This window comes from Festucalex cinctus, chromosome 2, assembly GCF_051991245.1.
Source record: "Festucalex cinctus isolate MCC-2025b chromosome 2, RoL_Fcin_1.0, whole genome shotgun sequence".
Lineage (NCBI taxonomy): Eukaryota > Metazoa > Chordata > Actinopteri > Syngnathiformes > Syngnathidae > Festucalex > Festucalex cinctus.
Genome location: NC_135412.1, coordinates 15821961 through 15848529, shown reverse-complemented (window position 1 = coordinate 15848529; position 26569 = coordinate 15821961). Strand labels below are relative to the sequence as shown.

General features: G+C 42.6%; 1 protein-coding gene across 5 annotated transcripts in view; it reads right to left on the bottom strand.

The window, feature by feature from the left end:
• The window catches only part of agap2 (ArfGAP with GTPase domain, ankyrin repeat and PH domain 2), a 28078-nt gene extending 2610 nt beyond the window's left edge, over nt 1–25468 (bottom strand). The window contains exons 1-18 of one of the 5 annotated variants that reach the window (XM_077513238.1): nt 25156–25468; nt 15718–15776; nt 15148–15235; nt 13796–13881; nt 13579–13714; nt 12826–12960; nt 12615–12733; nt 11445–11591; nt 11234–11308; nt 9038–9142; nt 6937–7114; nt 5464–5574; nt 4449–4583; nt 3554–3613; nt 3198–3349; nt 2460–2550; nt 1817–2039; nt 14–266 (exon numbers count right to left, since the gene is read on the bottom strand). In XM_077513238.1, coding sequence (XP_077369364.1) covers nt 14–266; nt 1817–2039; nt 2460–2550; nt 3198–3349; nt 3554–3613; nt 4449–4583; nt 5464–5574; nt 6937–7114; nt 9038–9142; nt 11234–11308; nt 11445–11591; nt 12615–12733; nt 12826–12960; nt 13579–13714; nt 13796–13881; nt 15148–15235; nt 15718–15776; nt 25156–25318 — 2316 coding nt within the window. In that variant the 5' untranslated portion in view covers nt 25319–25468. Of the gene's footprint in view, nt 1–13; nt 267–1816; nt 2040–2459; nt 2551–3197; nt 3350–3553; nt 3614–4448; nt 4584–5463; nt 5575–6936; nt 7115–9037; nt 9143–11233; nt 11309–11444; nt 11592–12614; nt 12734–12825; nt 12961–13578; nt 13715–13795; nt 13882–15147; nt 15236–15717; nt 15777–19867; nt 22053–25155 lie in introns of those variants that run through there. The other 4 variants (XM_077513235.1, XM_077513239.1, XM_077513236.1 and 1 more) reach the window with 4 other exon arrangements.
• Between the last annotated feature and the right edge of the window lie 1101 nt (nt 25469–26569).

Below are 26569 nucleotides of genomic sequence, written 5' to 3'. Positions count from 1 at the left end.
AAACGAAACGCACCCAGATGAGCAGTTGCGTCATGACCACGTCGCCCAGCTGACAGGCGGCGTGCAGGGCCGTGCCCGCGGCGGGCGTCTGAGAGTTGATGAGCTCCTTGCTGCTGTGGGCGAGCAGCAGCAGGAGGCGCGGCAGGTCTCGCTCGGTCACCGCCGACAGCAGCCGCGTCGGCATGCCGTCGTCCTCCTGCGGCTGGAGCGGCGGCACGAACGCCCGTTGTTCGTACTTGGCGCGAATCCACGATTCTCTCTCCTCGCTTAAAAACCCCCAAAATAAAACAATGAACAAATGTGCATCAATACACACAAACAAGAAATACTTAAAGGGATACTTGACTCATTGAACAATTTTCAGCAGTAAAAAGTTAATATTTTGTCTAGAATTAATGTGGCAACTTACTTATTTTTCATGTACAATTAGTACCTTTAAAAAGTAATTTTTACACTTGCTGTTGACTGATGATGACATCACTTGTGCTAAGGAAGTAAGTTATGATCAATCATGGCTCAGTTTACTGACCAACCCCAGAAAACAGGTGAGCCATGATTAGCCGTTACCTACTTCCTCAGCACAGGTGATGTCATCATCAGTTGACAGCAAGCAGAAAAATCTATTTTTAAAAGGTATTAATTGAAAATGAAAAAAAAAATAATTAAATTCATTCTGTACAAAATATGATGAACTTTTCACTGCTGAAAATTGTTCAATTGTCCCTTTAAGAAAGGAAATACAGTATGCTCCCTTTTTATGGAGGAACAAAACTGTCAAAATTCAAAATAAATAAATAAATGACTAAAAGTGGAAATAAAAACGGATATAAAAAATAGAATTAATAAAAAAAATATTATACATACATATCTATATATATATATATATATATATATATATATATATATATATATATAGAAATAAAAACTATATCTATATATTAGGGGTGTTAAAAACTCAATTGGGCAATATATCGCGATATTACAGCGCGCAGTTCTTGATTCAACATGCGGCCGAATCAATATTTAAACATCAATTTTTGATGGAAATATTCAACACAACGTCTTACTTAGGGTACTTTAAGTATAGGAGAATGTTATATTAATGGAACATTAAACCTCAAGATTTTATTTCAATGTTGTTCAAACATGTAACAGATTACAACCTGTTTGTTAAATACAGTGGCTCACAGTTATAAGCCTTAAGTGTCAGATTAAAAAATACATTTTCATACAAATGTTACAGTGTACATGTACACATTTACTGATCAGTATTTTATCAATTTTAGTTAAAAAAAAACAAAAAACCTGTGACCTATAAATTGTGGCGTGGATCGAATCGCCAGGTAGTAGGCAATTCACACTCCTTATATATACATAAATAAATACATTTGTATTTAATTTTTAAATTAGATTTTTTTTATACGAGTTTATATTTTCACTTTTAGTCATTTATTTATTCATTTATTTAGTCATTTATTTATTTAGTTAGTTAGTTAGTTAGTTAGTTAGTTAGTTAGTCATTTATCTATTTTGAATTTTGGCAGTTTTGGTCCATACTGCCAAGTCGAAATGTTATTCAAATGAGGGGGCGGTCCTACGCCTGCCTTGGGTTGTACTCCGCCATTACAAACTGCCTGCCATTGGTCAAGTGAGCGGCTCGGCGAACAAGGAAGTCTCGCTGGCTTGCAATGGAGAGCCCCAGCAATGGACGACTATCTTGTCCACTGCCACCACAACTTGCGACTCGAGTTGCGAGGCAACAAGTCGAGGTGACAGTGGACATACCTTTTAGCCTCCTGCTAGCTTAGGCGCCTACCGCGAAGCAGCGGGCGTGGGCTTGGCCCTGCCCAGGGTGCAGCCCTCCCAGATGCTGTTGGCCGTGTGGTTCCCGATGGCGGACAGCACTTGCGTCAGCTCTCCGGGCCAGTCGTCCAGGTCCAGCGAGCGCACCCGAGACAGGTGAGTGCCCAAATTGCGATGGATTCCCGAGCACTCGATGCAGATCAGCGCGCCCAGGTTGAGACTGGCCCAAGTGGGGTCTTCGGGGACAAAACAACATCAAAGTGTGTTAGTCGCAGTCGGCTTTTTATTGTACAAATTAAATAAAATGCATTCAACGTTAATATATGAAATATGAATAATTCTGCCCCACTTTTGATGAACACTCAGACCATCATTAGGGCAAGGTTTAAAAAAAAAAAGGGCACAAATCTAGCCAGAACCGCCTCTGCGCATAATATATCATAACACAATGTTGTTCTCCGTCATGACGCTTTTAACTGGAATACATTCATCACTCCTTTTGGAATGCGTTTATAGTACATTCTGGTATTTTTGGATGCTGTTACGTAGAGTTGTTATTGCATTACAAGCACTTATTTTTTGGTAGGATTGTGCACTGGCAATAATCTTATCTGACTGAATGTTGGATTCAAGTAGACAAATAAAGTTGCACTCACTTGACGCTTCACAGTCCACACACAGATTGTTTCCTTTGGTGTTCCGGATGGCCTGCAGTGCCACCGCTTCACTCTGGCTGCTGCGTCGCGCCTACACATGCAACAAAACGCACATATCTAAAAATTAAATGTCAAATAATCAGTACGTTAATGATTATATACGTTTGCTCAGTCATTACATATAAGCAGAGGTGGGCAGTCCATCAATCCGTCCGATCAATGACGGACGCTCATTTTCTTAATGATTAACGAATGACGGGAAACTTTTGAAAAATTGACGAACTAAGCATTGCTGGAAGTGTGTTTTGGTCCGTCACTGTATAAACAACTAGGGATGTACCGATATCCAAACATCCAACAACAACAAAAACACAATATTGTGCTTTTGTACATTACAGCAATGCATATAAACAACCTACAATCTCTACTAACAATAATGAGTCACTTACATGCTAATACTAGCACACATTGAGTTCATCCACATATTGACTCGGTTCACAAGCATATCGGATCGTTAGCGTGGATTTTAAACATAAAAGGGCCAAAACATGCCTTGTGAAATTAAACTGCACTAAACAATTGGCCACCAGAGGGTGATAGAACTGAAATCAACCCAACTTTTTTTAACAGATGTGCTGCTTTTAATATCATGACGACGACGATATATTATGGCAGTTTTAATATTGCGATCTCACGATATTGCTGTTATCGTTACATCCCTACAACTAGCAAATGTACCTTGTTTCTGCCACTCTCACAGGACTGCAGACTGGCCAAGATCTGACTCTCGATGGCCGCCACCCACGAGTCCCTCTCCTCCAGACTGGGAGCCTCAAAGTGCCACGTTTGTCCGGTAAACGACACAACGATAAAGTCGGCGTTTTCTTCGTCTGAAAGACAAACAATGAGAACGTCAACAAGCGATAGCCTCCGCGAGTTTGTTTTGAGGTGGCCAGGCAGAGAAATGGCATGCAGACAAGTCAAATGGAGGCAAGAAAGCCCACGTTGCTGTGACAAACGAGACAAATGAAGACATCGGGATCGGCGATGAAGATGTCAGTCAAACAGAGGACAAATGTGAGCGCAAAGGTTACCTGTCCGGTTAATGTTTCTCAAGCTACCAAAGCTTTTTAGCTTCCACATTTTGCGCTTGGCTGCAGAGCGAGAGACGAGCACAGAGGCAGAAGACAAAGCAAAGAAAGAAAGTGCAGATGTTAAAAATAGCCTGAGAAAACGTGTTCAGAGAAAGTCACATTTGATTCGAGAAAAAGAGACACGGAAGATTTTTTTTTAAGAATCATCTACATTTTCCAGATTAGTTTTGAGTTGGAGTCTATCCCGACTGACTTTGGGACAAAAGGTAGGGTACACCCTACATTGGTCACCAGCCATTTTCAGGGCACATATAAACAACCACACACTAACAAGTGTAGTCAATTTAGAGAATAAGTGCAAAACTCATGACAGTTTCTACGTATAATGTGGTCCAACTTTCCATTAGTTGAGTTGTCAGTTCAGGCAGTGACACGAAGGAAGGAGGAAGGATTTTACAAGTACGACATGCATCACTCTGACAAATTCATTGTTATGTTAACATGCTATGCTGTGTTGAAATCATTATTTGCAATCATCTACAAGCATTGGCGTGTCTACAATTTGTCAAGGTGCACTCGCTACTGAGGCAGATAGCTAGCTAGCTAACTAGCATGCTTAACATCCCTTAGTCTCCACTTTTAACGGTCCTCGGAAGAAAACCATGACTAGGATCTGGCCTACCATTCAAAATGAATTTGATGCCCCTCATTCAAAGTCTTCCATGAAGTTAACATGAATGTTTTTGGAATGTGAGAGGAAGCTGGAACATCCGCAGAAAACAAACACAAGAATTGTAAAGAACATACAAATTGTTGAGAACTGTCAAGCGTGCTGCTGCTACTCCTGCTCAACATATTCCCATTCATTGAAAGCTTTCGAAGTGCGGCGAATTACCTTCAGCCTGCCCGACGGCCGCGTCTCCTTTTTGATTCATGCTTTTCTTCCTCCTGTTCTTCTTGCGGTCACTCATGGGTGATGATTGGCCAGCATCTTTTCCGGAAAACGGTCCTGACGCCCCTTCCAGGGCATCTGACAGTTTGGGCAAAGGCATTCAACGCTATAATTATTTACAGTTGTGGGAAATAAGCAAATACAAATACTACTCTGATGCCTTTTTGTTTTCTACTACCTAACATTTGAAGACAATACTGCTTATTATGGGTGTGAATTGCCTAGTACCTGACGATTCGATTCGTATCACGATTCACAGGTCACGATTCGATTCGATACCGATTAATCCCAGTACGATTGTTGCGATTTTTTTTCATTCAAATTTAGAAAATACTAATCAGTAAGCTTGTAGAGTGTAAGATTTATATGAAAATGTATTATTTATTTTTATGAAATTTCAGTCTTATAGAGGTTGTAATTTGTTTCATGTTTGAACAGCATTGAAATAAAATATTAAGGCTTAATGTTCCGTTCATATAACATTCTTCCATGCTTAAGGTGTGAATCCTAAAAAAAATCAAAAAAAAAAAAAAATCGATTTTGCCGATTATTGAATCGATTCGAGAATCGCGCGATGTAGTATCGCGATATATCGCCGAATCGATTTTTTTTTTTTAACACCCCTACTGCTTATGTTCTCAAAATAAGCTTGTTACTTTTTTCAGCTTCTCCAGCAAGCTGCCTATCCTCTCCTGGCTAGCTCGCCAAATGTCGTGGATAAATAGATGGCCCACTAAGAGAACCGGTTAGAGATGGTGATCTGATATTTACTAAACATAGAGACTATTAATACACGCTCAAAAAGATAACCTGGCATTTGAACACAGGTGTCAACATTTTATATGGACTGCATCTGTACTTCTACTTAAGTGCAGAGTGTGAGTACTTTTTTTTTTTTTTTTCCAAATGTGCTTATTTGTGACCTCAGAGCAGTTCTAGAATGAGTCCGTAGTCGTACCGACGCTTTGTGCTTTGGTGGATAAAGACAAGGGGCAGCGCTGAAGGCCTCGCTCTCCTCCAGCAGAGCGGTCATCCAGCACAGAGAGGGTGGAAGGACACAACTGAGGAACTGACAGACAGAAAGGAAGCGTCTTTATACTTGTGCGGATTTCTGCAGCAAGGGTTCTCAAACGAGGAAGATGTTGCTTGGGAGTTCACAAAATCATTTTCAATAAACGTATCACTTCAAAAAAGTGAATGTCTACGTTCATGGGACAATAAAGCAAACAATCAAGCAATGACTACTCTTTGCTGTTAGTTTCAGACCGTATCACACTGAGCAGGCTTGCTTGGGTGCGCGCATGTAGCACGGCGTCAACATCGCAGCTTCTCGCAGAGGATTAAAAATCCATGACTGTAAGTATGCTTATAATGAATGTCTAAATGTGTTGTGTGTTCACATATCAGATGCTAAAAGGGGTGAATATGGGTCTTAGAACAGGTGTCAGCAACCTTTACTATCAAAAGAGCCATTTTAAGCCAAATAAATCACACAAAAAAAATAAAAAAATAGTCTGGAGCCGCAAAACATTTGAAGATTGTGATGAAGGAAACAGTGATTGTCCATCCATCCATTCATTTTCTTGACCGCTTATTCCTCACAAGGGTCGCGGGGGTTGCTGGCGCCTATCTCAGCTGGCTCTGGGCAGTAGGCGGGGGACACCCTGGACTGGTTGCCAGCCAATCGCAGAAACAGTGATTGTGTTAGTCTAATGTACTGAGGGCTGAAGAGATAACTAGAGCTGCACCACAACACGTCCAATACATAGACATTTTCTTCTGCCTTTCCTCATTTGTATTTTTTATTTTTTGTAATTTTTCATACTTCGTGTTTCATACATTTTTAGACTTTTATACCTTTTTGTCAAATTTTCTGAAATTTTTGGCAATTTTATGGACATACGGTCAATTATTTTTTTGCCTTTGTTGCTTTTATTTATTTATTTTTTTATTTATTTAACATCTTTTTTCTGCCATATTTTGCTATCAATATTTTGACATTTTTTTGAAAATTTGTATATATTATGGTAATTTTCAGGGTTTCTTCTTTTGTTTTTAAACATTTTATGGTTACTTTATGAACATTTTCTTTTCTGTCATTTTTGGAAATTTCATTGACATTTTATGGCAATTTTCAACATGTCCTCTTCCTTTTTGGACACTTTTAGGTAATTTTAAAAACGTTTTCATCTACCTTTCGTCTCTTTTTCTGAAACTTTAAAATTTGGAAGTCATTTTTTGAACATTTCTGATTCAATTTTTATCTAAATCAATAATTAATTTAAAAATATTTTAAAAAATAGAAATAAATATGTAAATAATGATAATAAATTTCTACTTTATCCACAGGAGAGGTGCTAAAGAGCCACATATGGCTAAAGGCAAAACTGTACACTATTTGTTTTAAATACATAATTAGATATGGCGTTACCTGTACTGGTGCTCTCAGCAGCTGCCAGCTCCTTGCTGAGCCCATTGACGCCGGACGAAGAGGGGGGCACAGGTGAGGGTCCGGCGGGCGCCACGGCTCTCGGAGGACGTTTGCCGGGAACCTTCACCGTCACGCGCAGCAGATCGATTTCCTTTCCATGCACATTCTGCATGTAGTCCTGAAATTCGCAATGTATTACTTGATTCAGTTGTCCTTTGCGTTGTTTTGCAAAATACACATGTGTAAGTAGTTGCTGGAAGCATTGACCTGTCTCTATATAACGCTAATATTTGGGGCATGAAAATGCAGAGAAAAAAAAATCCCAGCAGTCTATTTGCATCATTTAATCGGGTCCTCTTGGCTGCACTGCTTCTGGTGTGCGTTTTACGGATGTTGCACTTGAATTTTTTCTCTCCAATCATATTTCAGTTTCGACATGTTGCCTTATCAATCTAATCTGCCCAAGGCCTTCAGTTAGTAGGCCTGGCCGAAGGAACATAAACTACATACGGTACTAGGGGTGTTAAAAAAAATTGATTCGACGATACTACATCGCGCGATTCTCGAATCGATTCAATAATCGGCAGAATCGAATTTTTTTAAATTTTTTTAATTTTAATTTTATTTTTTTAGGATTCACACCTTGAGCATGGAAGAATGTTATATGAACGGAACATTAAGCCTTAATATTTAATGCTGTTCAAACATGAAACAGATTACAACCTCTATAAGACTGAAATTTCAGATAAATAAATAATACATTTTCATATAAATCTTTCATATAAATCTATTAGTATTTTCTAAATTTGAATGGAAAAAAATCGCAACAATCGACTTATAAATTCGTATCGGGATTAATCGGTATCGAATCGAATCGTGACCTGTGAATCGTGATACGAATCGAATCGTCAGGTACTAGGCAATTCACACCCCTATACGGTACCAATGGAAGTTATTTTTTTTTTTTGTAACCAATCAAATTTCAATTTCGCCACAAAATTGCAGCAGCATTTTTCTGTCCTGTGATTGGTTGGTTAGAGCAAGCCAAGATCAACTAGCAAAACATGGCCATCACCATCTACACTCATTAATGCATTTATTAATCAGCACCTTTGGTGAGAATGATGTATTTTTATTGACTTTTAAAAAAAAATGTTTTCCATATGTATTGCTTGTGAAGTGCTGCAAATGATGTACGTGCTTGCACAGTAGCATTTTTCTTGATAGATTCTTTAATTGTGTTGTGATGATGGATTAAGTCAGAAAGGTCCCCATAAAACAGCACAAGATGTGTGTATTTATAGCTTTGCTTAAAGGCCCAGTCTGCCGGATTCACTCAGGAAAATGCACATTATAAATACAGGATGTACACACTAACTTTCTCTCAGTCTACACATCGGGGTTTATGTTAATCTTTGGTGGTGATTTTGTCCTAACCCCCCCCCACTTTTGTACATAACAGCAATGCATCTAAACCAAGTACAATCTCTAATAACAGTGAGGCTCTTACTTGCTAATGCAAAAAGACATTGATCGCTTCACAAGCAAATTAGGTTCCCCTCATCTGACAATTAGCGTAGATTTTAAACATAGAAGGCCAAAACATCCCTAATGAAAATTAAATTGCACTAATAAAATAGCCACTAGAGGGTGCTAGATCTGCACAAATGGAAATCAACTTGACTTTTTTTAACAGATGTTGTCCTTTAAATATTGTGAACATGACGACGACGATATTGTGGCAGTTTTAATATCACAATATCACGATATTGCCCTTATCGTGACATCCCTATTCTTAACAGCAGCCATCTTTGTTGTATTTGAAATTTCTCCTTGCATGCAAGTTTTCATGAACATACATGACTTATTCTCGAAGTCTTGTTTCGTCTCTTCAAGGCCTCACATTTTTTCCCATGACAATATTGCTTTACATGAACTCTATATAGCAACAAATATAAAATCTAAAGTTTAAGGAAATAATAAAGTTGACAATGACTTGATAAGTGCAACTTAAGGCAACGTATCCAGGATGGAAACGTATTAACGGTGACGCAAAATCTGAGCGAAATGTCGATGCGATGTCTGGGTGGTGTCTTCTTACGCTGGAGCTGGAATGGTAGCACAGAGTGCCATTTTTGGACAGGGTAACGTATTTCTTCTTCCACTCCTTGTTCAGAGAGCTGCCGCTTCTCTTCCACAGGATGCTCTGTGAAGCACAGCATCTCGTCAGTGTCCCGCAGCAACAGCACAAAGCTCGTTATTAATAGAAAAGTCAGCGTGACAAGTTGATTTCATCTGCTTTTGTCAGATAAAACGCCACAATCGGTCTAATCTGGTGAGACATCTTCACACAGTCCCTCGCGTTGCAATGCACAATGGTGGAAAGAAGAACAAAAATAACATTGTTGTTCAAGTGATTTGTCCGCATGTGATGCTGCGCGTGGACAGGAATGGTTGGAAAACGACGCGATCGCAGCTTTGGGTCAGATGAGGCCGATTTAAAAAGAAAAAAAAACCCACACTAATACTTCCAAAAAAGGTTTGGGCAAGCCACGTGAAGTTCGCCTTTCAGTCGTCCGATACACCCAAAAACAAGTTTCATTTAGTTTTTTCCTCCTAATGTATTTTTATAAGGTGTTAATGTTGAACGCGTGCAGAATATTACATTTGCACTTTATTTTAATACAATATTTTTTTTCTATACTTGTAAAAAAAAAAAAAAAAATCTTCATTTGTATTTCACTTTTAAGTACAATGCATTTGCATTTGATCTTTAATTATTGGTCTTTTTTTTTTTAACATTGATTAGGAACAATTTTTATTGGACTTTTAGCTCATTGTTATAATGTCACAGTGGCTTAGAGTATTAAATGTACTTTTTTAGGAATAAAACTTAGATTTAGTTTTTAAGCAACACTTACTGGAGGCCTACTACACGACAGTATTTAAATGTTGGTCATGACACTACTTATAGAGCAAAGCTTTTTTTTTTTTGGTGGTACTTAACTTGATTTAAAATGTTAGCTGGATCAGTGGCTAACAGCTAACAAGCTAATGCTGCCCTACTAATATAGTATTTCAACTTTGGTCCATTTTTTCAATTTGTATTTTTGATTCTAGCCTAAAACTGCAAGACGCAAAAGGAGGCATTTTTCATTTTTACCCACTCATCCATCCATTTTGCGGGTGTACTGGAGCCACTCCTAGCTGAATTTGGCCAAGAGGTCGGGCGAGTACACCCTGGACTGGTCGCCGGACAATCGCACACACTCACGTTCACACTTAAAAACAATTTAGAGTAGTCCACAGTTAAAACTTTGAAGCCGGTATTTGGAACGTAGGATTAAACTGGAGTACCCGGAGAAAACCCACACTGGCAGGCGAAGACCACGACTTCCGAACTGGGAAGCGGATGTGTTAAGCAGTCAGCCATCGTGCATTTTTCAGGTCAGATTACAAAACTAATATTCAGTCACTTTTTGTGTTTTGAAGGTCTAAATGTGTTGTGTGTTCACGTATCAGATGCTGAAAGGGGTCAATTTGAGTTTTCCATTATGTGTTTGTTAGGACAGGTGTCAGCAACTTTTACTATCAAAAGAGCCATTTTAAGCCAAATAAATCACAAAAAAGGAGCCGCACAACATTTGAAGATTCTTAAGGAAACAGTGTTTTAGTGTTAGTGTAATGTGCTGAGGGCCGAAGAGCTAACTAGAGCTGCACCACAATAAAAAAAAATGACAGCAACATCCAATACGTAGACATTCATTTTCTTCTGCCTTTCTTCATTTTTTTTTGGTGACTTTTCATACATTTTTAGACTTTTATGCCTTTATGTCAAATTTTTGGATGTTTGGCAATTTTATGGACATATGGTCATTTTTGCCTTTCTTGCTATTATTTATTTATTTTACATTTTTTCTACTGCCATATTTTGCTATCATTTTTTTTTTTTACCTTTATGGCAATTTTGTGTATATTTGATGATAATTTTCAGGATTTCTTCTTCTGTTTCTAGAGATTTTATGGTTACTTTTTGAACATTTTCTTTTCTGCCTTTTTTTTTTTTTTTTTCTCTGACATTTTTGGAAATTGGACATTTTATGGCAATTTTCAACATGTCCTCTTCCGTTTTGGACATTTTTAGTTAATTTTAAAAACTTTTTCATCTATGTGTGGATGTGCTCAGCAGTCATCCATCGTACATTTTTCAGGTCAGATTACAAAACTAATATTCAGTCGCTCTTTGTGATTTGAATTGGAAAGTGTTAGCAATACACGGATGGAGTTTGACACAAACCTGTTTGATGGGAATGGCCCGAGTGCCGCTGGTGTCTCCTTTGGAATCAGCGGCTCTCTTGTCCGAGTCCCGGTTCTGAAAACAAAACCCAACAGCGGGAGTATGCGTGATGTCCTCAAAACATGCACAAAAGGACAAGTAGAGCGCGGTGGCGTGAAATGACGACAGGTGTGAGATGGCAGCGGGCGCTAACGGCTAACAGCAGACTGACCTTGAAGAGCGAGGGTCTTCGGGGGATGCTCTTGAGGGAACGGGAGCTGCCGGCCCCCTCCCCGTGCGCCACCCTCAGCTCCCTGTGAGCGAGCACGGGGGTGGAGGGGAGGGAGCAGGCGTACCCGCCGCTCACGCCGTTACTGACCTGAGAGGAAAAGTGGCGGGGTGCGGCGGGAGACGACATGATGAGAATGGAGGAAGACGCTGAAGGTGAAATGTGAAAGACAACTCCGGCGCCTCGGACGGCAGGAAGGCACCGTGGAAGGCACCAACGGTCTTCGTGGTTAGCCAAACTGCACAGTGAAAAACTGAAAACGTTTTAGATTCTATCCATCCATCCATTTTCTTGACCGCTTATTCCTCACAAGGGTCGCGGGGGGTGCTGGCGCCTATCTCAGCTGGCTCTGGGCAGTAGGCGGGGGACACCCTGGACTGGTTGCCAACCAATCGCAGGGCACACAGAGACGAACAACCATCCACACTCACACGCACACCTCGGGACAATTCGGAGCGCCCAATTAACCTGCCATGCATGTCTTTGGAATGTGGGAGGAGACCGGAGTACCTGGAGAAGACCCACGCAGGCACGGGGAGAACATGCAAACTCCACCCAGGAAGGTCCGAGCCGAACCGGAGACCTCAGAACTGGGAAGCGGACGTGCTAACCACTCGACTACCGTGCCGCCGTTTTAGATTCTAGTTTCTTCAAAATAGCCATTTGGCATACTCACCTCTGGGAACTCCTTCAATACTGTTGGAAAACCATTTCATGTGAGTACTCTTGAAGCTCATAGAGGGATTGCCAAGAGTGTGCAAAAAAATCATCAGAGCAAAGAGTGACTATTTTGAAGAAACTACAATATAAAACATGTTTTCCATTATTCCACCTTATTTTTAAGTGCATAACTCCTTGTGTTCATTCATAGTTTTGATGCATTTAGTGAGAATTTACAATATAAATAGTCATAAAAATAAAGAAAATGCATTGCATGAGAAGGTGTGTCCAAACCTTTGGCCTGTATTGTATAACAACTCAAATTTTAAATTGCAGCAAAACAAGTTGCCAAAGATTGTGAAAATGAGTTGCAGAACGGTGTGAACTGTGCAGAAGCAGTTTGGATAACCACAAATATGAATGCGCAGAACACGATGCCGTGGGGTTTCCAACCTGGCCAGGGAAGGAGGCCGATCCCGGCGTGGAGCTTCCGGAGTGACTAGGAGAGTTGGGGAGCGACTTGCAGGCCTGCAGAGCCGCCTGCTTCTTCTGGGCGACAATTTTCTGGGCAGCTGGAGAAGAAAAGCGGGTGACATGTTTGGTCACGATATCCACTCAAGCTGCTCGTGCGAGCTCGCCGTCGCATATCGGCGGCCCGACTCACCCTCCGAGAACACTCGATCGACGTTGAAGCCGTAGGTGGCGCAGGTCTCGTAGAAGAGCGAGTGACGCACGTCGATGCACAGCTGGCGGGCTCTTTGGTCCTCGATCACACGGGGGTTGCTGCTGCTGATTTTATCTGGACAAGGTGACATTGACGTCCACAAAAAAAAAAAATCAGATTCGTCCGAACACATCAGATCTAGGAGACTCCCATGTTTCCATATGATGAGATGCGTTGAATTCATATGCTTAGATGTTTGAAAAATGACATAATGAAACCCATTTTGAAGTAGAAAGATGAAACAAACAGTACAAAGGGGGGTTGTGTGTCTGCTTCACAGTCAAGAGGTTCTGAGTTTGAAGGACAGGAAAGGAAAAAGAGGACAGGTGGCAAAAGCCCGCCTCCTGGCCAAAATAATTCCAGCTCACCGGAATGAGGGCAAGCACTAAAGAAAATGGATGCACGGAAGGTGCATGAGGTAATGGCCTCTCTGTCAAATGGACTGACAAAAGAGGAGAGAACAAACATCATAAATAAACCAAGTGGTTCAGCAGTGGTTGCCCTCAAGGTTGGAAATGCGTCCCCATTGGGTTGGCGTGATGAAACATGCTAATCAGGAAACATTGACCTCATAAATATTCAAATATCCTCCCTGCTGATCCCATTGAGCTTCAATGGTGAGAACACACCAAACATGTTCTGCCGCTATGTGCAAAGCAACACGCCTGTGAGTCATGGGAGTCATTCTCTCACCTTGAGTGCCAACGACGATGACGGGGACGTCGGCGCGCAGCGAGCCGAGCTGGCCGTACAGCTGGTAGAGCTCCTGGAAGCTGCCTTCGTTTTCCAGACTGAAGACCAGAATCACCGCGTCCACCCAACCGCTGAACTGTTAAGGAGGCAGATGATGAGGTGAGGGAGACTGCGCCCGTCACGGCCTGTGCATACCAATGCCAATCGGTCCACAAACCTGTGCATCGGGTGGCCCGGATTCCTCTCGGATTAGTAATAAATAACTCTGCCCGTCCACCAGCACCTCCTTCTTGTACCTGCCGCCTGACCAAGACAAGTCGTAAAACAGCATACCGCACACACCCATTCACAACACATCCTGTCTTATGCCATCCGTTCTATCGACAAAACAAAGGCCAGGTAGGTAGTAGGTACACATGTAAGGGTTTTTCTTAGAAATCAGGGTGCAGGATTGTGACATGTGAGACCAAAATTGAACTTGTGCAAAAACAGGTCAAAATAACGCGCTTTAAATCAAACCTTCCTGGAGTGGTCACTCAAGTGGGGTTTACAGCCAATTTCTAAGCGAATTTACTGAAAATGCGCAGAACGGAAATGCAATTTATGCCCGTTTCCATCTATTCTTCTTTTGCGAATATTCCGCCGCTGTAGGTGGCGGTATACGCCATAGAGATGTGATCCACCAGTAATTTAAAAGAAGAAGAACAGGAAGCGACTGTGCCGTGCGATGACGTCGAATGAGTTTGTTTTTGGAATTTTGCTGTTTTCCATCTAAGGTATGTTACCTTACTTTATCGTCCCCCATTGCTTTGTGACTACAAACGTACATGTGACATAATATCCAGTCAAAACGTGTATTGTCAGTCTTGTCAGCGTTTATTCGCAAAACCTGTTTCAATAGCCAAAATTCGCATTTTCCTTTTTTCAATACACCTTTCAAATCCAGTTGACTCATGCTTAAGATTACACTAAAAAAAAACAACTAAATAAATAAATAAATGGTGCATGCAACTAGCTTGAAGAGATGCGTCCATCTATTTTATTGTACGATCATGACCAATACTGCACCCCACACTTCATGCATAAATTGCTTCCTCATTGTGGAATAAACAAAAAAATAATAATTAAACATGTTAACATTGTATTTGAAATCAAACTATGTAATTTGTGGTTTTAGTTTCTAAAGTCGTTCCAGCAAATTTCAAATCTTTAAAGGGAAAGTCAAGTCTAAAATGTTCTTGGTAATAATATGTTCTATGCACCCCCACTAGACTATTGCATTTTTTGCATTACTCAGAAAAATCCACCCGTTTGTGTCCATCTCAGAGAGCGGCCATTTTGCCACTTGCTTTCATCTAAAAATGACATCACAGTGCCAGGTGGGCTCATAAATCAACCAATCCCGTGTTTTGGGCACGCCTGTTTTACATTCCCCAAATTCGAGAAATATATATTAACATATTTTTCCACTTTCACAACTTGATTTGAAAAGCAAAATGTCATTCAAATTCTGAATTGGAACTCTTGTTGCTTTGTTTTGTTTTCTTTTTGAACACAAGTTGCTCTTACCATCGGGTTTCTCAAGCGCAACATAACTGCCAGTGATGTATTTGGTTACCAGCGCCGACTTGCCGCTTTTCACACTTCCCAGAATGCCCTGAGAGAAATAAGCAGAAAAATTTGCACAATCGCTGTATGAAACGGCACTTTGCTCTGTTCAAATCCAATAACTCAAATGCACCATTTTTTTTTGTGGTAGGGGGGGTGGGGGTGGGGTGTCAATCCAGCAGAAGAATGCTACAATACATTTGACAGTTTTTATTTGCTTGCATGTTTTTTAGTTTGTGCTCGTTAGCCACTTTCTGCAGATTCTGGTTCATTTTCTTTACATCCATCTACCTTTCTTTTTTTTTCTTTTTTTTAAGAGAGAGCTCAGAAATGAATACCATTCTTTGTTCCTTTTTATTCATAGGTTTTCACTTTTTGTTTTCACAGATTTATTATGCTCACTGTCAAGTGCTCCTTGTGTTTAACAAAGTCTGTATAATTGTCTAGTCTCTTTGGGGTCTTTTTTTTTTTTTTTTTTGCAAAGGCGCGCCATTAAAACAGCATGCAGCAGTGTTGCAGCGGAAGCCTCACCAATCTCAGCTCTGGGATGGATCTGCTCAGGCTCCATTCCTGGCTGTTGGCGATGTTTACTGCAGACAAACACAGAGAGAAAAACAGTCAGTGAGGCAGCGACCCGACGGCGGCTTCATCAGTTTCATCAGGAGCATTAAAGGGCAGCTATCACGACGGCCTGCGGTGAGCAATAAATCACGGCACACGTGTGGCCCGGCCAGCTGCATTAATGAATGTAACCTTTCTGCCGCCGCGGGGGATCCCACGCGCTGCAGCCACACTGCTCGTTAGCCACTCTGCTCCTCTCGTGCTGAGAAGGACTGACAAAGCCTGAGGAGGAATTCTGTTTTCTAACAGCTTAAAGGCAAGTGCCCGGAAAACGAAACTAAAATTCTGCTCCGAAGTTGAACTGCTAAGATTAGTGAAATAATCGACGTTGCTTATTTGTGGTGAGGTGAGGACCCGTGCCTGCAAAAAATGCATTTCAATGGGTGTCAGTTATACGCAATTGTTCATTATTCGTGGCCCAGCTGGTGGCTAATTAACTACGCATAGCTTGGCGCCCACGCTACAGTATGTCATAGAAAGTACTTGACACCCCTGTTTTTTTAAGTGGAACTCAACCTTAAACATTTCTTGACAATAATATGTTTATGTGAGCGCACTAGTCTAAACATGACATTCTGATTAATATTAAATTTGTGGAATATGAGTTATGCAGCAAAATCCAGTCGTTTTTATCCTTCTCAGGAGGCGGCCATTTTGTCACTTGCTGTCGACTGAAGATGACATCAGTGTTGCTCAGTTCTCAAGCTGCGTTTCCATTACAGTTTTTCACAAAAATAAAAACAATATTCTACTATCTTGATAAATTTCGACTTGTAGGTGTTTCAATTGAAGAGCGTTTCGCTTCTGAGGTGCAATTCTCGGAATGTCCCATATCGCGAGCTCTTGATGTTTACGGAAGACGGACGCACGGAGTTGTTAGGATTATTTTCAAAACATCTTTCTCGCCTCATCGGCGGGATCAGGCATTTGGTGTTGGTGCTGTGTGTGCGCACGCTTATAACTCATGTTATGGTGCAGACTGAGAGGATGGATTTCAACGATGTACGTCGCTCGATCAATTGCTCATTGCCCAGGAGAAACGGCCATTTCTCATGCAACGATATGGAGCGTGCATGGAACGACAGCCTTAATCTCTTTGTGTTTAAAAAGTCTTGTTATCCCCTCGGGAGGCAGTTCCGACACAAAAGCGAGTGGCCCCATACTTCCTACTTCCTTTCCTCCGTTACCGGGTGGGGGTCACATGACTACAGGGAATGTGCATGCAAAAAAGTGTTTCCATTACACTTTAGCGAAATACATCTATTTCTACAGGTCTCAAAAACCACCTCATGAGAGCGTAAAAACATTTTTGTGATATTTGAGTTTTTTCGAAAATCCTGTTTCCATTACCAGCTTGCTTTTGCGAAAATTGCCATTTGCGCAAAACTGAGGGTAATGAAAACGCACCTAATTTTGCTCAGGGTTCAGGCAACGACCAATCACTGATCACCTGTTTTCTGAAGTTGGGATGTGATTTGCTGTTACCTGAGAACTGAGCAACATTGATGTCATCTTCAGTTGGCAACAAGTGACAAATTGGCCGCTTGGATAAAAACGGCTGGCTTTAGCTGCTTAACTCATATTCCACTAATAATATTAACCAGAATACCATATTTAGACTAGTGGGGCTGCATAGAACATACTATTGTCAAAAAAAATGACTTCCACTTTAAAATATTTGATCTTATGGGACAACATGGAAGAAACAATTGCTACAGTGAAAAGTAGCCCACATACAAGATGTGCAGTATACTGTAACAGTGTAAATTGACTATACTAAATGTCTAAACCACTGGCAATACATGTGAGGACACCCCTAAGTGACAACGTACAAACTGGGCCCAATTATACATTTGCTGATGTCAGTGTTAAATGGTCCCAGAGGAGCAGATGTGTTAAATTTAGTACTATTGCTCTCACACTCTCTCATACTGGTCACTAAAAGTTCAATATGGCACCTCATGGGAAAGACTCTCTGAGGATCTGAAAAAAGCAATTGTTGCTCTCCAACATGTTGCCAGAGGGAATGTAGCCAATCAAAGAAGCACACTGATTGACGAACAAGGAAACGGCGGCAAATAAAAGAAAATATGTCCTACCTAATATTGTTTTTGCATAAAAGTGTGTTCCCAAGAAGTATTTTATTACCATGCAAAACTTTTTCTTGATGATAATGCCATTTTTCAACACACCCACACCTGTGTTCTTCTTCAGGAACACTCGACTAATAACACATATCCGAAAGGGTCTGTTCTTATTTGTTTTGTGAGATCATACGTGATGACAGGAGATTTCTGCCTCAGAGGACTTCATTATGAGATAAATGGTGATTAGACAAAATCTCAGGACCTGAAGTGGGAGACCAACATCAACTCCATCCCGAAAAAGACCCAGCAGAAAATGTACTTCCTGCAGCTGTTGAGGAAGCACAGCTTGCTACTAGAGCGGTTAAGGCAGTTCTATGGCAGTCATTGTTCAGTCCTGTGTTCCTCCATCACAGTCTGGTTTGGTGCTAGCCGCCACGAAAAAGGACAAAATGCATCTGCAACGAAAAGTTAAGACTGCGTAAAAAAAAATAAAAAAAATAAAAAATAAAAAATAAAAAAATCATCACTACGCCTCTACCCACCTTTCAGGACTTGCACCCTGCAGGTTTCAAGACAAAGGCAGGCAAAAGCCTCTCGCACCCTCCACATCCGGGTCACTACCGTTTCGGGCAGCTAAGTACGTACACCAAAACCAGCAAACATTCCAATAGCTTCTTCCCACCTATACCACAACTAATCAATTTGATTTATTTATTTATTTATTTTTGTTTAATTACGGCAATGGTCATGTGTTCATCTCAGAGATGCAAAATAGCAAGAACCTATACAAAATCTTCTACGAATTCTAATACTAAACATGACTATCAGAGGCCACAGCGCTCCATGCATCAATATTTTGCTGCTTCAGATGAGAGACAACATATTCATGGACTTTGGCTTCATCGCTCTATCTTCTGGGGCCAAAACTGATCAGACATTGTGATTCTTCAGCTGCTCCACCACCCAGATTTCCACAGAAAGCCAATTATCCACGCTCTGTGCCCCAAAGCAGCTGCGTGGGATCCACTTAGCATCCACACGGAGATGCCAGTCAAACCAATCTTTCCATTTCACTGTCTTTGGGAGGGATTTTGTGACAAACCTCTGTCGCTCACGCATACACCAACAAAAAAAAAAGCCGCCTCCACCTCCACCCTTCTATTTCATCAGACTCTGCCGCTGTAGCAGCAGCAGTCGTCCTGCCGGTTGCCGTGGCAACACTTCCTCCTGCCCTGGGCGAAACTGTGTGTGTATGGGTGTGTGCGTGTGTGTGTATGTAGTCTGACTACTTGAGTGAATCCACAATGTGCCTGTGTAACCGTGTGAATGCACAATGAGTGAATGAACAGACACACTCACACAAACAACTGTGAAAGAGATCTCGACGTTGAAATACTACGGACTAATTTAGCGTTACTGAATGAAAGTGAACGTGTGGCAGAGGGAGGGATATACATTTGGAGCACATGAAGTGGGAGGATTATGGAAGAAACGCTGTTGCCGGTTAGTTCCCCTCTTGAGGAGGGTGATGGTATATCGCCTTGTGCCTTTCGTCAATGCGACCGTTTCAGCTTTACGAGCTAAAGATCACCCCAAGCAGTGAGACCCATCTGTGCCACCAGCGACACCCCCAGCCCCCCTGGAATCATTATATGATTTAGAGCTATGCTGGGAACGCTGGTCATGTGTGTGTGCAGATTATCCCTCCAGTGGCGTGAAATCAGCCCACGCTCAGAGGGGAATAAGATTAAGACTGACCAAGACGAACGTATTGTGCACTCTCAGATGAAAAAAGTTCGTCTGTCATCAGTCTGAATTTGCACATTCACAAGCGCATGTTGGTAGTAAACACATTCCACGAATACTGTAGACACAGCCTACCCCACCCTGATAAAGAGGGGCCTCTGATATCCAGACAAGAGTTTCCCTTATCATGGATGGTGAGGGCCAGTGAGAAACCGTGGGCCACCTACCTTCCTCCTCACTGGAGTCCCTCTGAATGAAGACAGGAGCAGCTGACGTTGTCGACCCCGCCACACCTGAATTGCTCTTTGTGAAAATGCCACTGATGAATTTCAGCATCTTCCTATCTTTCGAGGCAACTCGCTGGCCCTGCTGGGCTTCCCTGCTCAGCGCCAGGTCTTCAGAAAGGCTATTCAGGTCACTGTTGTCCAGCGTGCGGCTTTTCCCCTTGCGTGGAGGTTTGCTTGCCTGGGTAGCCGGCGCAGGTAGGGAAGTCGAACCCGACTTCAGCCTGTCCTTGCGAGGCAGGTCTCTTAGCATTGCAGCCATCCCACCTCCAATCTCCAGCTGTATACCAGTTTGCACCTCATCCCGCAGGTCCCTCCATACTTCGGTCCTGCTCGCCTCAGCCCATGAGGCCCTGCAGGGGCCCGGTGAGCGTGTGGGCATCCGGCAATCCTTGCGATCAAGACTCTGAGCCGAGGTTGGACTACGATCTCGACCCTCCCTGGAGTCCCGGCCACGGGTGGCCACGCTGCTGTGCGATTTCAGGAGACTCACGGGCCTCTGGCCGACAGGACGGATAGGCAGGCTAGTTCTGGTTGGGGTACGGACAGGTTCAACCGCTTCTGTTGGGAGTGTACTGGTCAAAAAGGGCCAGGATTGAGTAGCTTCAGGGGTGCAATATATCTTCTCTGCTTGAGTTAAGTCTGTGTCTGCAGACTTCGGAGTCATGGCTCTCTCAGGCGGTGAGGGGATAGAAAGTTTGCACGGTGGTTTCTCACAGAGAGTTATGGGGGCATCAACAGTGCAGGGAGGTTCATCTTTCAGCTTGCTCAGAGATTTCCATCCTTCATCTTTGACTTCATTCGATTTGATCCCTTTCATGAAAACAGTACCTTCAGCTCCCAGTGATTGGGCCTGGGTGTCTCCAGGTCCACTCTGCACTTCAGTAGCTGCCTTCACCCCAACTTCTTCTTCCCAGCTCTCCCTTGACTGGGTCCCCAATCCAGCTGTAGCCTCCCCCCTTGAGGTGCTGCTCTGGACCTCCCCTCCATTCTCCTCCACTGCCTCTACCTTGACCAAGGTTAGGGAGATGAGGTAGGTGGTGCGTTGCTGCAGGGCGCTGCCTTCACTCATGAGGTCGAGCTTCAGTTGACACAGCAGATGAATGAAAGAGGACACAGGGAAGTGAACTACTGACAGTTTGTCAGCGTGCTGGGATGCGGAAAAATCCAACAGTGCAATTGGGACAAAAAATTTGCACAGGAGATCAAGTTTCTCCTTATGTCTGCTGAGGGGCTGTTGGCTTCATCCATACCCCAAGTCTCCCTTTTCCTTTGTTTGGGGTTTTAATTGAAGTCATAGAGAATCTACACATTCCATTGCTTTCGCACACGAGTCACCGAAACTCTTTTGTTCCTGGAAAACACGCCGCTGCATGTGTTGCGGCTATTGAGGTTGATAAATCTTCATTAATGAGTGCAATGCCTTATTCCTGTTGGACCTGGATTGACCTTATTTGTGGCACCCTCCATCTTATATCTTGCTCATCCCCTTGGCTCTCCTTGTGCAAAAAAAGATTCCGTTCACGACAACAGCTGCCCTGCATCGTATACGTCATCAAACACGGGATCAGTGGCAGCTGTAAAGTGACAAGGTAAAGTCTTTAAATATTCAATTAGAGTCACCTCAAAGCAGCATGGTCGAGTGCAGCCAGGGATCCTGATCATGAACTCTCATTGACATTCCTCAAGCCTCACATGTGTGTTGACAGCAGCGTCTATTCAGCAGGCAGGCACACAGGAAGGACATTGACGAGGGATGAGGTGGATCAGAAGGAGATGCCATCAGAATCCTTGGCGGATATGTGGGAGGGTACATGAAGGAGTCAGGGCGCGTTTACCCATCACGACCCTCTAGTCATCTCCCAGGTTGTTCGAGTCCTCTGAGCACATGAGGCGTTCAGCATGACAACACGTAGGAGGCGAGTCACGGCTTAGAACAACAGAGACGCTGTCGCACAGGTCCGACGAGTCCGAGTCACGTTATGAGCTCAGAGCCCGTCTCTCAAGCGCGCTGTTAGCAATCTCCATCTGCATGCCCCTCCTTTTTGCAATCCACACAATTCTGCTCCTTCGCCGCTTCCTCTTGCAGAGCGTGCTTGCTCTCTGCTCTTTATTACTCATCCCTCCTATCCCCTCCTCCCCCTCCATCTTTCTCCCAGCTTGACGACTAGGCGGGGGTGGGGTGTCTGGGGGGGCTGTTGGACCCGCTAAATGAGCGGAGACAGTATAAAAATATCAGTGGGCAAGAGGAGGGGCTATTAACCAAGAATGTGAATAAAGGATGGATGGGGGGGGGGGGGGGAGCGGGCACTCAAGCTGGGGGTTTTTCCCCGAGAAATAATTTTATCAGGATCATCCATCTGTCCTCAACTGTCTGTCGTTGTGTGTCAGTGTGTGTGTGTGTTGGGTATGTGTGTTTGTGTGGCTCCGCGTAGCTCCTCCTCAGTGGGAGGCTTGGCTTGTTTGTTGCTAAGGTGTTACAATCTTCCTGGCGATGGTGGCACAATCATCTCCTCCGTGCCCTTCCTCCTCTGTTGGTACATCCTGTATCGCTGCCTCACAATGCTTCCCTACGTGCATGCATGTGTGTCTTAGACGTGGGCAAAAGAGCTTTCCTGTGAGTGTATTGATCTGTAGCCTATTGCCTGCTACGGCATGTGTTCATTAGCAGAAGTAGGAAAGCTCTGGTCTCAGCAGGAGGATGGGAACATATTGGACATCAATAGCCAGGCCACAGAATAATATCTGTCACCACACAATTACTTAGATATTTGTGTGTAAGTCACACCAATTCTTTGGAACATAGACAACGGATGTTACGGTCACTTTAGTGTGACTTAAGCGGATGTGGAAGACCTGCACTTCCTCGCCATTCTTTTGTGACCAGTCAAGGATTCTTAGGTGATTCGATAATGTTCATGATTGTGCCTGTATGGCAGTTTTACAACCATGCATGTGTCAGTCTGCGTTAGCAGGTTCGTGGAAAAAAAATAGAAAATTTGTTTTTGTTGACCGGGTGTGGCACGCGATTAGGAAAGATCCATTAAATTGTGGAGCCGATCACTAAAATAGCAGCGTTTATTATCTTTCAGTACCATCGTTGCGTAAATTCATCTATCAATCACAGGCCTCAGAATCAAATAGACGTGATGTTGAATTGTCGGCGTGCATTAAAATTAGTCAGTTAATATATTCATGTGATGGTGCTTGGCTGTATTTACAAATAAATTATAATCACATACACAACAGAAAGACAAAAAAATCAGAGCTATTTAGTTATTGATTAGCAACATTACTCCACCAAAGCAGCTGCTGCTCCAACAACATATACACGTCCATCTCTCCGAAGCTTGCTGCACCAAATTTTATGTTAATTGCTCTCACCAAAATGTGACATCTGAGGATATGTGCCACATCCCATAATCACAATCAGACCGTCCACCTGCTTTGCCTGCATGCGTCTACCGCCCTCCCTCCCGCAGTCCGCCCAATAACGACTCGCGATGAATACAAAAGAGCCAACAACTGCCTTTGGCTCAAGGGGACAGACGTGACGTTCAAAGGAACAGCAGCCACAGCCTGCTAAATTATTTCGTAAGCCTCCTTGTCGACAATATTACATGCAGAAACCTGTCAGTAAAACCCATTCGACGAGAGTCACATATCCAGAGCATGGCTGCTGTTAAATGAACAGTGGCTAAAGGCAGCGGCCATGCCGGGTGATCTCTCCTTTCTCCTTCACTCCTCCTCTCCCACACATAGTTTTACAGTGCTTGCAAACTCTAGCAGACATCTCAACATCTTCATATTACTCCCTGGAGCAGTCTCGTCGTCCTCTCCATGTCCCTCCGCCAAAAGGGAGAAGCGTCTCTTTTTAGCACCAGTCAACTCTGAACTCACACATCAAGGCCCCACAGAGGATACGCTGGCTTTGATCCTCACTCCAGAGTCGATGCTCCAGCCTAATTATACAAAAATTCACTTGAATGTTGTCGAACACACGTGCAGAGGGGAATTGTTTCAACATGAGCCAGGCCTTAAAAAGACCTCAAAGCTCAGCAAAACCCCACCAGGCAGCTAACTGGCCTTGGAACTAATAAGAGAAAGGTTATATGGTGGATGAAATAAAAGATAAGTTGATTTGTTTGACTTCAGAGAAGATGGAAAGTAGCTAGAGTTGATCTTCAAAGGAGAGATAACATGTCAACCTTGAAATTTACAGAAACAAAAATTTATGCGGTTGAGCTGTATTCACGGGGTGGAATTTGACGAGTACATATTTGTTCTCAGGCAAGACCCAGGAGACTTTGGAGTAACTAGATGAGGGCTGGTGGATAAGCGGAAGTTAATGGATGGACAGATGGATGGATGAACGGATGCATAGACGGAGGGACGGACGTAATTATTTAAGTTTTTAAAAGTGATTGATATTTTACTAAATGAATCAAAGACAATCCAAGCAAACCTTTTCTAGATTGAGAAAATGCCTTCCACAAACTGAATGATCGATTTTCCTTAACTACAATCATTATAATCATATGATAGCATTATTAGTTGATTTAGTTCCTCTTTGAAATGTTTTATTGACATTTTCAGGTTTAATTTGACACCACTTTAATCACTTGACACCACAAAAGTTCCAATATAGCCAACTTGCTCGCAGGCCCTTGCGTCATTTTAGCAAGAGGAGACGATAAATGTTTGTGCGGAAACGAGCGTCGCACGAAAAGGCCCGTTTATGTGAAAGGAAGTGGCTTTGAGAGCGGTTGCATACAGGCAGACACGAAGTAGGCTGTTCATCACTGTTCTCCTGCTGCTGGCGCCATCAGTTGCCGTGTCCATCCGCCTATTCAAACATAAACGCCACAAGATGCCCGACTGCTAACGACGTAGATTGAGGAAATGCCGAAGATCTCCACGGCCTTTGCTGTCATGGGCATACAAAACCTTATGACTCTTCAACAGATATGATGGGAAAAAATTGTTGAATAAAGGTTTTTGGCTGACGTACTGACGGTGAAGTGCTCCAGATTGTGTACGTTGCATTTTTGTATCGTATTGAATCATGTTTCTATAATTGCACTGATGTGATAGTATTGCTATGAAATTTTAGACTAGGTTCCCTCTGAAACACGGTCAATACACGGCTCGCCATTGCATATGAATGAGCCACCCGACAGACATACACGTTACTCGCCGAAAACAAAAAAGTGTATTCAAGAGCGGCTTACCTTCTATACTGCGGAGGTAAACTTTAAGGCCCGAGCGCAGCTGCGGATCAGCAACTCGTTCTAGCTGCTTGGAAAGTCTGTTGATGCCACCGTAGAGCGCTTCAAACTTCTTGACCTCCGCTTTAATCACGGCCGAGTTTGGCGATTTGCTGCTGCCGCTCATGGTCACACGTGCCGCAAACACAAGCAACGATGCTCGCTTGGGCCCATCGGACCGCTTTCCTCCGCATCGGCTCAAGTGACAGAGACGGCAGAAAGGAAAGAAGGTCGATTTCTCTCTGCAGACCACTAAAGTCAGCGCCCGCCAAACCTTCCTGCAGGTTTGAGCTCAACTGAACTTCCTTTTCACAAGCAGAGTTTGACGGCTCTCAAGGCTGCTGCGGTTGAAAGTGTGACTCTCACAGATCACAGCAGTCACTTCCTTTGTCATCAAATATCGACAGGAAATTTGCGCTTGTTTACCGCTTAGAGTAGAGGTGGGAGGAAGTCGCATACTGTGACATTTTAAGGGGCAGGTGCTCAATTGTAATTTTGATTATTATTAAAAAAAATTTAATGGTTGATGTTGGCGAGCAGTTAGGGTGTACCATGCCTCTCGCCCAAAGACAGCTGGAATAGGCTACAGCACACCCGCGACCCTACACTCTAAAAAGAGAATTGTTGAACCAACTTAAAAAAAATCGCTTCATGTGGTAAGACACGATTTGAATTAAGTTAAATCAAAGTGTATCTATTAAGTTGGGGTGCACCGATCGATCGGCCGGCAGATTTATTTTATTTTTTTTAAAGTTGGTCAACAATTCAATTTGTAATCTTAAATTGATTCAACAATTCTCTTTTTAGAGTGTAGTGAGTATAGGCAGTTCAGACAATGCATGAATGAGTTAATGCATTTATTCAGTCATGACAGAAAATATATGTTGCTGCAAAAATGGCGCTTTTTCATTGTGAACGTATCACCGGGAGCAATAAAAGATGCATTCTCGTACTATTTATCAACAAATACTGCGAGAATTTAGCTTGCTGGCAAGTTTCACAATCAGCGCTTAACACAGCAAACTCAAGCACTCAACAGGTTTTATTTTGTTTTTTTGCACCTGTTTTGTGTTGTTTTTTTTTTTTTTTGGGGGGGGGCAAATTGTAGTTTCTTTGAGGTTTTGTATGAGGTTACAAAATGGCCTGCAGTAAGGATTAAAGGGAATGTACAAACTTTGTGCATTTCGAATCTAATCAGAATGTATACTGATTTCACACATCATACTCACACCACCATGACACCGTGCCGTGCACCTGTCCCTTATTTCGGGATGAGAAAGTTGGCAACCCTACTAGAAACCCAAGCTTGAAATCCTACTTTTAAACTTTCTATCTTAAAATCTTACTTTGTAACCTAAAATCTTCCATGAAACCCCAA